Below are 11,967 nucleotides of genomic sequence, written 5' to 3'. Positions count from 1 at the left end.
TCCTCACTTTGCCACTGCAGGTTTGCAAGCTTTATGACAGAAATAGTTATCACAATGGGGCCGTGGGGACCGGTGGGGTCCTTGTAACCTTCCCCCTACCCTCTAGTGTCGTTGGGCTTATGTCCCTCACCCATGCTCAGCAGTTGAGTTTAAAAACAAACATGCTTTATTCTTCCAGCGGGTGTTCATTGAGGGCCTACTGTGCACCCAGCACAGAGCCCGGGGAGGGGTGCCTGTGTCTGGACTCAGCAACTTCCACCCTGGCTGGGGTGGCCGTGTCTGTCCAGCGATGTACGTGGTCCCCAGGATAAGGTCACTATGTGGCCACCATCCCTTCTCTCCTGGGGAATTGATTTCTTTCAACCGCAAACCAGAAAGAAACTGCAGTCCTTGCCAGCAACCACGTAATGAATAGCTTCCTGATTAATAAGCCAGCAGGCCGGTGCGCCGGGCCTCCAAGGGGCTGGTGCTGACTGTGTGAGGTTTTCAATGCAGTCCCTTCCATTTTAAGTGAAGATAATTCCATGTCCACACCATTGTCAGACGATTCGTGAGCTACTCGCCCATCCACTGTTGTGATTTCTTTTTCTTTTCTTTTCTTTTTTTTTTTTTTGTGAGATGAAGTCTCACTCTGTCACCCAGGCTGGAGTGCAGTGGCACGATCTCGGCTCACTGCAACTTCCATCTTCCAGGTTCAAGTAATTCTCCTGCCTCAGCCTCCCGAGTAGCTGAGATTACAGGCACACGCCCCCATGCCCGGCTAATTTTTGTATTTTCAGTAGAGACAGGGTTTTGCTATGTTGGCCAGGCTGGTCTTGAACTTCTGACCTCAGATGGTCCACCCGCCTCGGTCCCCCAAAGTGCTGGGATTACAGGCATGAGCCACCGCGCCCGGCCCTCTGCTGTGATTTCTCCTTCCCCACACTTGTTTAAAAGATGTAGACATAGCCGAGCAGGTGGATTTTCTTTCTTCCAGGCCTTCTGCCTCTAGTTCTTGCCCAGGTTAGGAGGGGAAGGTATGACGTCATCATTTCCTCCCTGCTTTGTGGCAGTGCCCCCTGACTCTACTTTTATATCTGAAATCATTGGTGGTAAGGACAGCCAGGCACCACTGTTCCATTTCATGTGCAACACTGAGAGATGCTGCAGGGCTGCCGTGCACATCCATTTGTATGACGTAGTGTCAAATACGTAAAGAGGCAAACATGTCAGCGCTTCATTCCTGTCTCATCACCTGAGGGGCAGAGGACACCTGTGGGCTGCAGTGGCGATGCCTCGACGCCTCTTATCAGTGTCAGTGCTGAAGGAAGTGCAGTCGCACCAGAGCCACTTGCTCCGCCGGCCTGGTCAAGGGTGCGCTGATTCTCCTGCCTCTGCCTAGCTCCTCTCATCCTGTTCACCCTCAGGCCCTCCACGTCCCCCGTGCTAACGCCTCTCCCTTTTTGTCATCTCTAGTTCTGAGCATCGGCGAAGGAGGCTTCTGGGAAGGCAGCGCCCGCGGCCACATCGGATGGTTTCCGGCAGAGTGCGTGGAGGAGGTCCAGTGTAAGCCCAGGGACAGCCAGGCAGGTAAGGCGGGTGCTCGTGGCCGCCCACCCTTGGTCCCGCGGGCCCATCTCAGGCCCGTGGTCGCTGTTGTCCGTGGCAAGATTCGGCCATTGCGTCGTAGAAGGAAACTGAGTTGCAAATTCAGGACTTTCTAGATCTTTGGAAACAGGTTGGTTGCTTTCATTCCTCTGGGCTTCATCCAAACCAGAAATTCCTTACAAGATGGTGTGGAAGCTTTTAGTTAAAAGGCTGCTCAGTACACGTCCCAGAAAACTTGGACCGTATGTTCTAGCCGTCAGAGAAAGACTTTGGGGGGTTGATTAGATTTCTTTTTCGATCTCTTCTATCGATGGCATAAAACAAGCAGCTTCCCATGTGCAGGCGAGACGCTCCCGTGCCACCCTGAGAACACATAGCAAACGCCTCCGTAAAAACTGCTCGAAAGAGTTCAGTGTTCCGACGGGAAGCCATTCCAGCATCTCTCTTAGAACCTCCAGATATAGCACTTGCTGAAAATCGTTTCAAAATTGATTGCCAAGAGAATGAATTGATTAAAATGTGAAGAGGAGACCACTTATATAAAATGGTACCAAGAGTGTGTGTGTGTGTGTGTGTATGTGTGTGTGTATATATATATATACATGAAAGTGGGGGGAAAGTGAAGCCTTAAGTGTCTTATAAGAAGAAAGCAGTCTGCATGTGAACGGCGTCTGGCTTTTAGTAGAATCCCAGGCTCACAGAACATGTGTCAAGCAGCCACGGTCGCTGCGGCCACCAACCACGCACACCTTCTTGTGCGGAGCCCGCCGTCTCTGAGTTCTGCCCAAATGGGCCCACTGCCCTGTTTTTGAGGTTCCTAGTCTAGGGGCTCACTAGGTAGCCCTCCGCCGTCTGATCAGATCTACCAGGGCCAGCCAGGCCCTACAGACATGTGCTCTGGAAAGCAAGGAGGAGTCTGTCCTGGATGCGGCTGGCTTTGCAGTCTGTAGCAGGGGGGCTCAGCGGGTTCTCTGTCTGAGATCTTGGCTTCAACGGGGGCTCAGTTCGTGCAGCAGCTTCCCCGCTGATGAGTCCCTGCTCAGGCTTAGACACCAGACGGTATTGTGGGGTATCGAGGTAAGACATGTCCCAGACGTAACCATGAAGGAAGCTGGGAATGTGCTCTGCTCGGAATTCGGCTGGATGGGAGGGGATGTGTTTTTCTGGATGTGGCAGTGACAATGTTACCAACAAAACTGGTCTTCCCAAGAATGGGGTCTTTCCCTGTTGTGTGCTACACAGCCAGTATCCAAAAGCAAAAGTGAGCTTCAGACAGCACAGGCTTCATTTGATGGCCATGGAACTGAGAAGCAGGAGCTTGGCTCGCAGATCCGTTTCTCAGCTCCCGAGAGCTGGGAAGTCACAGAGCTGGGGCCTCTGTAATGAAGGGATTGGGCATTAAATCAAGGGGAAGAATATTCATGTCTTTTCTGGAAATGGGCAGGGAGCTTCTCAGAACCGGTGTGCCACCTTCCTTTCTGTCCTTTTCTGGTTTCTTTCTGTAGTTATGGTGATTGTCAACTATCCTGGTGCTGGTGGGAGGGTCATTTAGCATGGAAATCAGATTCTAATGAGGTTAGAGGTTCTTCAGAAGCCAAGTGAGCCGCCATCTTGGATCCCATGAGTCTTAGCCTTTTTGGTCACCAGGGGAAGCTTCTTGACCTCCGGCATCCTGTTGCGTCAAGATAAGCAGAGTTGAACCAGGTGGGCCACACAGGCTTTACACTGGGGAGCAATCACACTGAGCACTGGCACAGGTGAGACCTCCAAGCCCTGCCATTGCCCATTCATCCCTGGTCCATACCCACCCTCTCTGGCAAGCAACCTGCCCTTGCCTCACTTGTCTGAGAAGGGCCAGGCCCGGGAGCTCAGCTTGCCTCCTACGGTTGCTCAATGCCTTCCTTCTCCCTGTCCTCCAGTCCTCCTCTTCCTGGGCAGCCACCGCGCCTCCCTCTCCTGGGACTCACCTTCAGAGCCACTTGGCTGCCTTCCCTCCACTCTTGTTGGAAGGACTCAACTGTGTCAGCACCGGGCTTTGCCGGCTATGCCACATGTGGATGGGACCGCCCTGGAGGGCTGCATAGGGGGATCATTTGAGCTTCATGCTCTCTCCATCCTCCAGAAAGTAGTGGCCTCCTGTATAGTGTGCAGGAGGCAGCAGAGCAGCCGGAACAACCTGCCTGCCTCCTCTCTCCTGTGGGCTTTTCCTGCCCACCTGCCAGCATCGCCCTGTGTGCCCTAGAACGTATGACTTTCTGCAGCCCGGTTGACAGGGTACCCACCCAGGGCAGGTGGGTGAGTGGAGTCTGCCAGAAGATGCGCGTCCTGTTCAGGCAGCTTCCAGAGAGGCAGAGGTTTGTGCTTGTGTTCACTGTGGGAGGAGGTTATTGGGGTAAGACAGAGGTTTCTAGAAGGGTGATCTTGTTCCAGCTCACACTCCCAGGACGATGTCCTTGATAAAACCGTATTTTCTACCTGGGCTGATGCAGGTGTGAGTCTCACTGGGCTAATGTTAGGGCATCACCCAGGCTGCATTCCATTCTGCGGTCTGTGGGAGAGAATTTGTTTCCTTGCCTTTCCAGCATCCTCGGCTCATGGCCTCTTCATCCATCTCCAAAGCCAGCACCTGTTGGTAGGGTCCTTCTTCCATTGCATCTCCCCAACCCTCCCTTCTGCCTCCTCTTCTTCCACTTTTAAGAACCTGTGTGATTATGGCCAGGTGCAGTGGCTCACACCTGTAATCCCAGCACTTTGGGAGGCCGAGGTGGGCAGATGGCTTGAGGTCAGGAGTTCGAGACCAGCCTGGCCAACGTGGCGAAACCCCGTCTCTACTAAAAATGCATAAATTAGTTGGACATGGTGGCACACATCTGTAGTCCCAGCTACTTGGGAGGCTGAGGCAGGAAAATTGCTTGAACCTGGGAGGCAGAGGTTGCAGTGAGCCAAGATTGTACCACTGCACTCCAGCCTGGGCAACAGAGCAAGACTCCATCTTAAAAAAAAAAAAAAAGAAAAAAAAGAAAAGAAAAAGAAAAAGAAGGAAAGGGAAAGGGAAAGGCAAAGGGAAGGAAAGGAACCTGTGTGATTAGATGGGCCCACCTTGCTAATCCAGGTCAAGTAAACTGATGGGCCGCCTTAATTCTGCCTGCAACCTTAATTCCCTTTTGCCTTAAGGGCACATGTTCACAGGTTCTAGGAATTAGGACCTGGGCATCCTTGGGAGGGGCCATCTTTCTCCCTAACACAGATAACAAAAATGAACATCAGGACCCTCCTCTAACACAAAGGCTGTGGGTCAGGGAAGGAAGGTGTCTCTGTGACCTGGGGTGGAACGAGGTGCACTGAGGTCACAGCACAAAGGAGTTGAGGAGGGTGGGGAGGATTCCACAGTGGTTCCTGCTGGGTTCTGTTTGCCCTTGGGCGTTCTAAGATCGTGACTTAGCACCTTCTTTTGTATTATCTTCTTTTATAGAGGTGTGATTTACATACAGGGAAACACAAAGATTATAAGAAAAATCTAGTTCAGTGCATCTTGACAAATGTATATACCCACGTCTCCAACTGCAAATAAGATATTAAAACCTTCCTTCACAGGCCGGGTGCAGTGGCCCATGCCTGTAATCCTAGCACCTTGGGAGGCCGAAGCGGGTGAATCACTTGAGGTCAGGAGTTTGAGACCATCCTGGGCAAGATGGTGAAACCTGTCTCTACTAAAAATACAAAAATTAACTGGGTGTGATGGTGCATGCCTGTAATCCCAGCTACTTGGGAGGCCAAGGCACAAGAATCACCTGAACCTGGGAGGTGGAGGTTGCAGTGAGCCAAGATCACACCATTGCACTCCAGCCTGGATGACAAGAGCAAAACTCTGTCTCAAAAAATACATAAAATAATTTTTAAAAACACCTTTCCTTCACCCTAGGAAGTGATCTCAGACTGTCTTCAGCCATCCCTCCCCATACCACAACAGAAGCAAGTGCGATTCTGATTTCTACCGGTTTTGCCTATCGTTGGATTTCATGTAGATGGGACCCTGCAGCTTGTATTCTCGGGCCTAACTTCTTTCCCTCAGCCTAATGCCTGGGATATCAGCTATGTATTGCAGTACTCAGTGGTTTATAATTTTTTTTTTCTAAGACGGAGTCTCTGTTGCCCAGACTGGAGTGCAGTGGCATCATCTCAGCTCACTGCAACCTCCAACTCCAGGGTTCAAGTGATTCTCATGCCTCAGCCTCCCTAGTAGCTGGGATTACAGGCTCCCACCACCATACCTGGCTCATTTTTGTGTTTTTAATAAGGAGGGGGTTTCACCATGTTGGCCAGACTGGTTTCGAACTCCTGACCTCAAGGGATCCACCTACCTCGACCTCCCAAAGTGCTGGGATTACAGGCATGATCCACTGTCCGGACAGCAGTTTATAAATGTTTATTGCTGGGTAGTGTTCTGTGATGTATTTACACCACAGTTTGATCATTCTGCTGATGATGGACGTGTGGATTGCTTCTCAGTTTTGGCTAATATGAATGAAACCTGCTAAAAAAGGTTTTCGTGTGAGTCTTTCTAAGGGCATACATTTTTATTTCTCTAGGTAGAAAACTGCTGGGTTGTATGATAACATTTTCATTTTATAAGAAACTACCACACAGTTCTCCAAAGTGCTGTCCCATTTTGTTCTCCTACCAGCAGTGTGTGAGAGTTCCAGTTGCTCCACTTTCTCATCAACATTTGGCAATATCAGTCTGTTTAACTTTAGCTATTCTAATGGATATGAAATGATACCTTACTGTGGGTGTAATTTGCATTTTTCTGGTGATGATTATTAAGCGTCTCTTTGTGTGCCCATTTGCTCTACGTATTGCTTCTTTAAGTCTTTGGTTCATTTTTAATGGTGGTGTTCATCTTTTCCTTATTGGTTTGTAGGAGTTCTTTATATATTCTGTTTATCAGTCCTTTGTTAAATATATGCTGCATTTTTCCAAGCCTGTGACTTGCCTTTTCATTTTTCTAACTACAGTCATCTCTCAGTATACATGGGGATTAGTTCCAGGACACCACCCCCTCACACTGTATACCAAAATCCACCTCAGGTCCCACAGTCAGCTCCATGGAACCTGTGTATGTGAAGTCAGCACTCTGTATATGCAGGTTTTATATCACACAGTGTGTTTTCAATCTACATTTAGTTGAAAAATCCACATGTAAGTAGACCCATGCAGTTCAAACCCATGTTGTTCAAGGGTCAACTGTATGTCTTTTAATGAGTAGAAGGGTTTTTTAAATTTTGAATCTAATCCAAATTATTCTTTTTTCTTTCATGTCAGTGCTTTTGGTCACTTTTTTCTTTTGAGTCAGGGTCTTGCTTTGTCATCCAAGTGGGAATGCAGTGGTGCTGTCACAGCTCATTACATGCCTTGACTTCCCAGGCTCAAATGATTCTCCTACCTTATTTTAAAATGTATTTTATTATTATATCTTTTTGTAGACACAAATTGTCACTATGTTGTCCAGGCTGTTCTTGAACTCCTAGGCACAAGAAACCCTCCTGCCTTGGCCTCCCAAAGTGCTGGGATTGTAGGTGTGAGCCACCGTGCCTGGCCCTTCTTGTAGCTTTTTTTGATGTTGAAAATTAGAAGACTTTGAATATACATAGAATCTGGAAGATGGTACAAAATGTTTTTAGATGTTCCCATCCAGCAAGCTCTTTCTACACAGTTGGCCCTTCTTGCATCCTTGGAAGCTGTTTCTCTTTTATGGAGCACCACTGCTTTATGTTGTAAAATGAACATTTAGTTGGTAAACCCCATTCATGAACATTAAGTGAAATAAGTGAGTGACTCACAGAATGAATAACTCAGTAAAGCAGTGGCTGCTCAGGACCTAGTGAATTCTCATTGCCTCATGACAGTCACTGGAGGTTTGGGGTAATAAACAGCAAAATCAAATGGTGGTCCTCATTGGTTGGTTTGTTGATTAGCTGGTCGACTGGCTGGCTGGCTGGCTGACTGGCTGGTTGGTTGGTTGGTTGGCTGGTTGGTTGGTTGATTAGCTGGCTGGCTGGCTGGTTGGTTGGTTGGTTGGCTGGCTGGTTGGCTGGTTGGCTGGTTGGCTGGTTGATTGGATGGATGGATGGATGGATGGATGGATGGATGGATGGATGGATGGATGGATGGATGGATGGATGAATGATTAGCTAGCTGGCTGGTTGGCTGGCTGGTTGATTAGCTCTCTGGCTGAATAGTTGGTTGGTTGGTTGATTAGCTGTCTGGCTGGCTGATTGGTTGGTTGGTTGATTAACTGGTTGGTTGGCTGACTGACTGGTTGGTTAGTTGGTTGGTTGGTTAGCTGGCTGACTGGCTGGCTGGTTGGTTGGTTGGATGGATGGATGGATGGATGGATGGATGGATGGATGGATGGATGGATGAATGGTTGGTCAAATGATAGAAGTTCAGCTTAGTTCCATGAATAGTTTGGTGGTTATGCCTTCAAGATATGATAGGCTTACTCACCTGGACCTTAGTTGTAATTTCTTAAGGCTGCATGTTTATGGGACTTCACAGTCTTCAGTGGGCTTTCCTGCATGCTGTCTCATCCAACTTTCTGGAATAAGTAGGGCAGGAATCATCACCTGCATTGTACACATGAGCATCCCCATCTCAGCATGTTGGAGCACACAGATAGGGAGTTACTGGGCAAGGAGCATGACCCATTGTTTGTGACTACTAATGCTTGAGCTGTGACCTGTACCTGCATCAGGGCAGCATTTCTCGTGCAGTGATCAGCGTGGTGATCCTGATGTGTGACTGCCGGTGATTAATCCTCCTGCATATCCACCTGAAGCAGTGGGGAAGCAGAAACATATCCAGGTCTGTTCTCAGTTCAGCTGTCTCTGGCTGACTCTGAGTAGACTTCTTTATCTGAAATGTGAAGGCTGGAGATGATGCATGTGAAGAGTTGGGGGCAAGTTTATGATGGTAGCTTTTTTGTTTCTGTGCATAAGAGACAGAGGCATGCCCAGATTTATAAAATCTCACCTCTTTGCATGCATCAGCCCAGAGACCTGAGAGCAAAGCGCCACATATGACTATGTTGTTATAGCAGGAGGAGAGGCATCTTGGAAGATGGTGCTCTGGAAAATTGGTTGGCTAATTACATGCATGTCCTCACCCCATCCTGCTAGAGTTTAAGCTCCCTGAGGGCGGGGACACCTGTGTCCTGCACAGTGCCTATCCAGGACAGAGTGCATATCAGTTGGCCCAGCATGTTAGTGAAAAGGAGGTTGGGTGGTATCGCGCTTGATCAACTTGATCAGTCAGGAGTTGGAAGGTCTGGCTTTTGTCTAGACTCTAAAGCTTTCCACCCGTTTGTATAAGGTAGCACAATGTCAGCTGCTATGACAAGTTAACCCACAACTTCAGTGGCTTAATGGAGTGCAGGTTTTTTTCCTGCCCGGTTGCTACCCAGTGTGGTCTCTTCTGGTCAACAGACGGGCTGATTTTCTCCGTGATGTGACCAAGCAGTCCAGGCCCTTCCATTATGTGGCCTGGTCATTCTCGAGGGCCCCCTGCCCGCAGCCTGCAGAGACAGGGAGAGAGAATGGAGAAACGCTGCCCTCTTGTGTGAGGCTCTGGCACAGCAGGGACACACGTCATTACCCGTGACACCCTGTGGAGGGAACCTGGATGCTGCAGATGCTGGGCCCTGTGGTCCCAGGCCAATCACCTCCTGGTGACTCTTTGAGTCAAGATTCTCCAGAGAAAACAACCAGCAGGACACAGACACAGATGTAGATACAGATAGAGCATATGTATTAAGAGACTCATTTCAAGGAATTGGCTCACCCAATTGTGGGAACGGGCGAGTCTAAAATCCTCTGGGCAGTCTAGCAGCCTGCAACACCGGACAGGAGCTGGTGCTGCAGCCTGGAGGCAGAATTTCTTCTTCCTCAGAGAAACTTCAGTTTTGCTCTTGAGGCCTTTTAACTGATGGGAGGAGGCCCACCCACATTACTGAGAAAAATTTTGACTTCAAGCCAGTAGACTGTAAATGTTAGCCACATCTACAAAATATCCTCCCAGCAACACCTAGGCTAGTGCTTGGCTGCATAATCGGGTGCTATACCCTGGTCAGTTGGCCCATAAAGCTGAGCCTCTGGGGCCAGACATGCACCCTGGATGGAGGGACAGTGCCCACCTCCCCTGCTGGGGACCTTGACTGCCTTCCGCATCTTCCAAGGCATTGATTTCCTCATCTGTGAATTCAGGCTGGTGAATTGTAGAATCACTTGATCCTTCCTCCTCAGAATTCTGCAAATTGAAATCAGGGCTGCCCTGGATGATGTATCTTGACTAAGAAACAAAGATAAAATATTTTCAAAGTAATCAGTTGGCACCCATGGATGAGGCAGTTTATGAAAAATGAATGCAATGCATGTGCATGCAATTTTCAGCGACACATCTTGTGTACATGGAAACTGTCAGGCCAGGGCTCTCTGTTTATCCCTGAGAAAACGACAAGGCCAAGCAGCACCGGAGGAAATCGTATTTTAGCTGCTGAAACAAAGAAAAGACTTGACTATCAGTGAGCACCATTCATGTAGAACATGATGAGAAAATGGGTGTGATGAGTCATCACTGTACATCCCTGTTTCCATCCTCCAGAGACAGGTAGGATCTGGTCACCTGAAAGCCACTGAGGTAGGAGTGGTGGCCTCACAGCCAGGCAGCTCAGACCGGGGCATAAGATGCCACATTCTCAACTCTTACTTCACTCCTGGGCACCTACCCAGATGAGCACCCCAGTGCCAGTGTAGTTTCAGCGTGTCCTGTGCCGTATGCACTGCCAGAGCCTGTCGGAGTCGGGATCCTCAATCAGCTACAGAGACCACTGAGGAAGTGACTTGAGGGGATTCTCTGCCAAGTGGACTTCCGGAATCTTCTGGCTGACTCACTGGTGCAGGGCTCTCGACTGGGTAGAAGATGTGAGTGTAGGATGGGATTAGCCGCGCCTTCCCTTGACTGGCCACTCTTGTGGGATAAGTCTGCATTTAAGAATAGTCCCCCTGGCTCTCTAGAAGTTTCTAGAAGCTAGCCATAAGCACAGGGTCTAGATCAGAAAGTCAGAGCTCTGACCAGGGAGCAGATGTGGTTTGCAGTTGTGTCCTTTCTACTTTTTTGTGGCACTCAACGGAGAAGAGAGAGGACTTCATCTGAACCTCCTAATTGCCCTTTATGGAAGGTCCCTTTATGATCCCTGCTTATTGATCAGGAAACACGTGTTGTGTATGTGTTCGGGAAGCATGTAGGTCAGGCTGTCCACATTCCCAAGCTCTTTTTCCATGGACTGTTCCCATTCAGAATCTCTGCCATGGACTCTCCTTTCCAGCCACTCTCGAATTTACCAGCGTAGGAGGCCCTTACTGGGAGCATCTTACAGCTTCGCGTTGCCATTTGCTCTGAGAAGTGTCTCCAGACTGCCACCAGCCCCGCACCCCAAGGGCTAATGGGCACAACATTCTCAGAGCTCTCCTTCAGATCACGTGGACCCGACAGGGTGGTGGTGAGGCTGGCATGTGTTTCCTCCTCCCAGAAATCGCCCCGAGTGCAGTGCATTGCTCCTCTGCCATCTGAAGCCACACCTGGAGCCGTCCCCTCGTGTCTCCAATAGGACACCCTGTGTGGCCTCTTTGGGGTTTCAGGACACACTTGGAGTATAAATCTCCTCTTCCCAAATCCAACCCTTGGGTCAGGGCTGGGCAGGAGAAGGATGGCGACCTCTTGGTTTTGCCGACTGTTTTGTGACTGCAGCAGTCCCCCGTTATCTTCAGGGGATACATCCCAAGATCCCCACTGGGTGCCTGAAACGGGGGACAGCTCTGAGCCCTGTACTGCATATACCGTGTTTTTGGTCTGGTATCAGAGCCAGCTCCTAAGTGACTAACCAGTGGGTGGTGTAGACAGCAGGAGTACGCTGGACAAAGAGATGAGTCACTTCCCCTGGGCGGAACGGCACTCGACATCACGCTACTCAGAATGGCGTGCAATTGAAAACTTTTCAATTGTTTATTTCTGGACTTTTCTGTTCATTATTTTCAGACTTCCATTGACCGTGGGTGATTAAAACCTCAGAAAGTGAAACTGTGGATAAAGGGGGACTGCTGAAGTCACAAGTGACTTGGGGCCACTGTCCTTTGAGATTTCTTATCTGTGGCCATTGATAAGAAGAGGACATAATGAGGAGAGTCCTCATCCGTGATGGCCCTGGGTGGGGGACCTGTCCTCTTGGCTGCCACGCCTCCCTGTTCAACACTAGGTCAGCCTCTGGGATCCACCTGCTCTCCCTCAGGAGCCATATCAAGTATGCACTGGAGTCAGTCAAGTTCC

General features: G+C 49.4%; 1 protein-coding gene across 1 annotated transcript in view; it reads left to right on the top strand.

Annotated features, from left to right (window-relative positions):
- SHANK2 (SH3 and multiple ankyrin repeat domains 2) overlaps window positions 1-11,967 on the top strand; it is a 669,522-nt gene that overhangs the window by 334,261 nt on the left and 323,294 nt on the right. The window contains exon 14 of the mRNA XM_011987076.1: window positions 1,456-1,569. Coding sequence (XP_011842466.1) covers window positions 1,456-1,569 — 114 coding nt within the window. The remainder of the gene's footprint in view (window positions 1-1,455; window positions 1,570-11,967) is intronic.

Source organism: Mandrillus leucophaeus, unplaced genomic scaffold (assembly GCF_000951045.1).
Source record: "Mandrillus leucophaeus isolate KB7577 unplaced genomic scaffold, Mleu.le_1.0 Scaffold30, whole genome shotgun sequence".
NCBI lineage: Eukaryota > Metazoa > Chordata > Mammalia > Primates > Cercopithecidae > Mandrillus > Mandrillus leucophaeus.
Note: the sequence above shows the minus strand (reverse complement) of the source record. Positions and strands in the feature narration are given on the sequence as shown.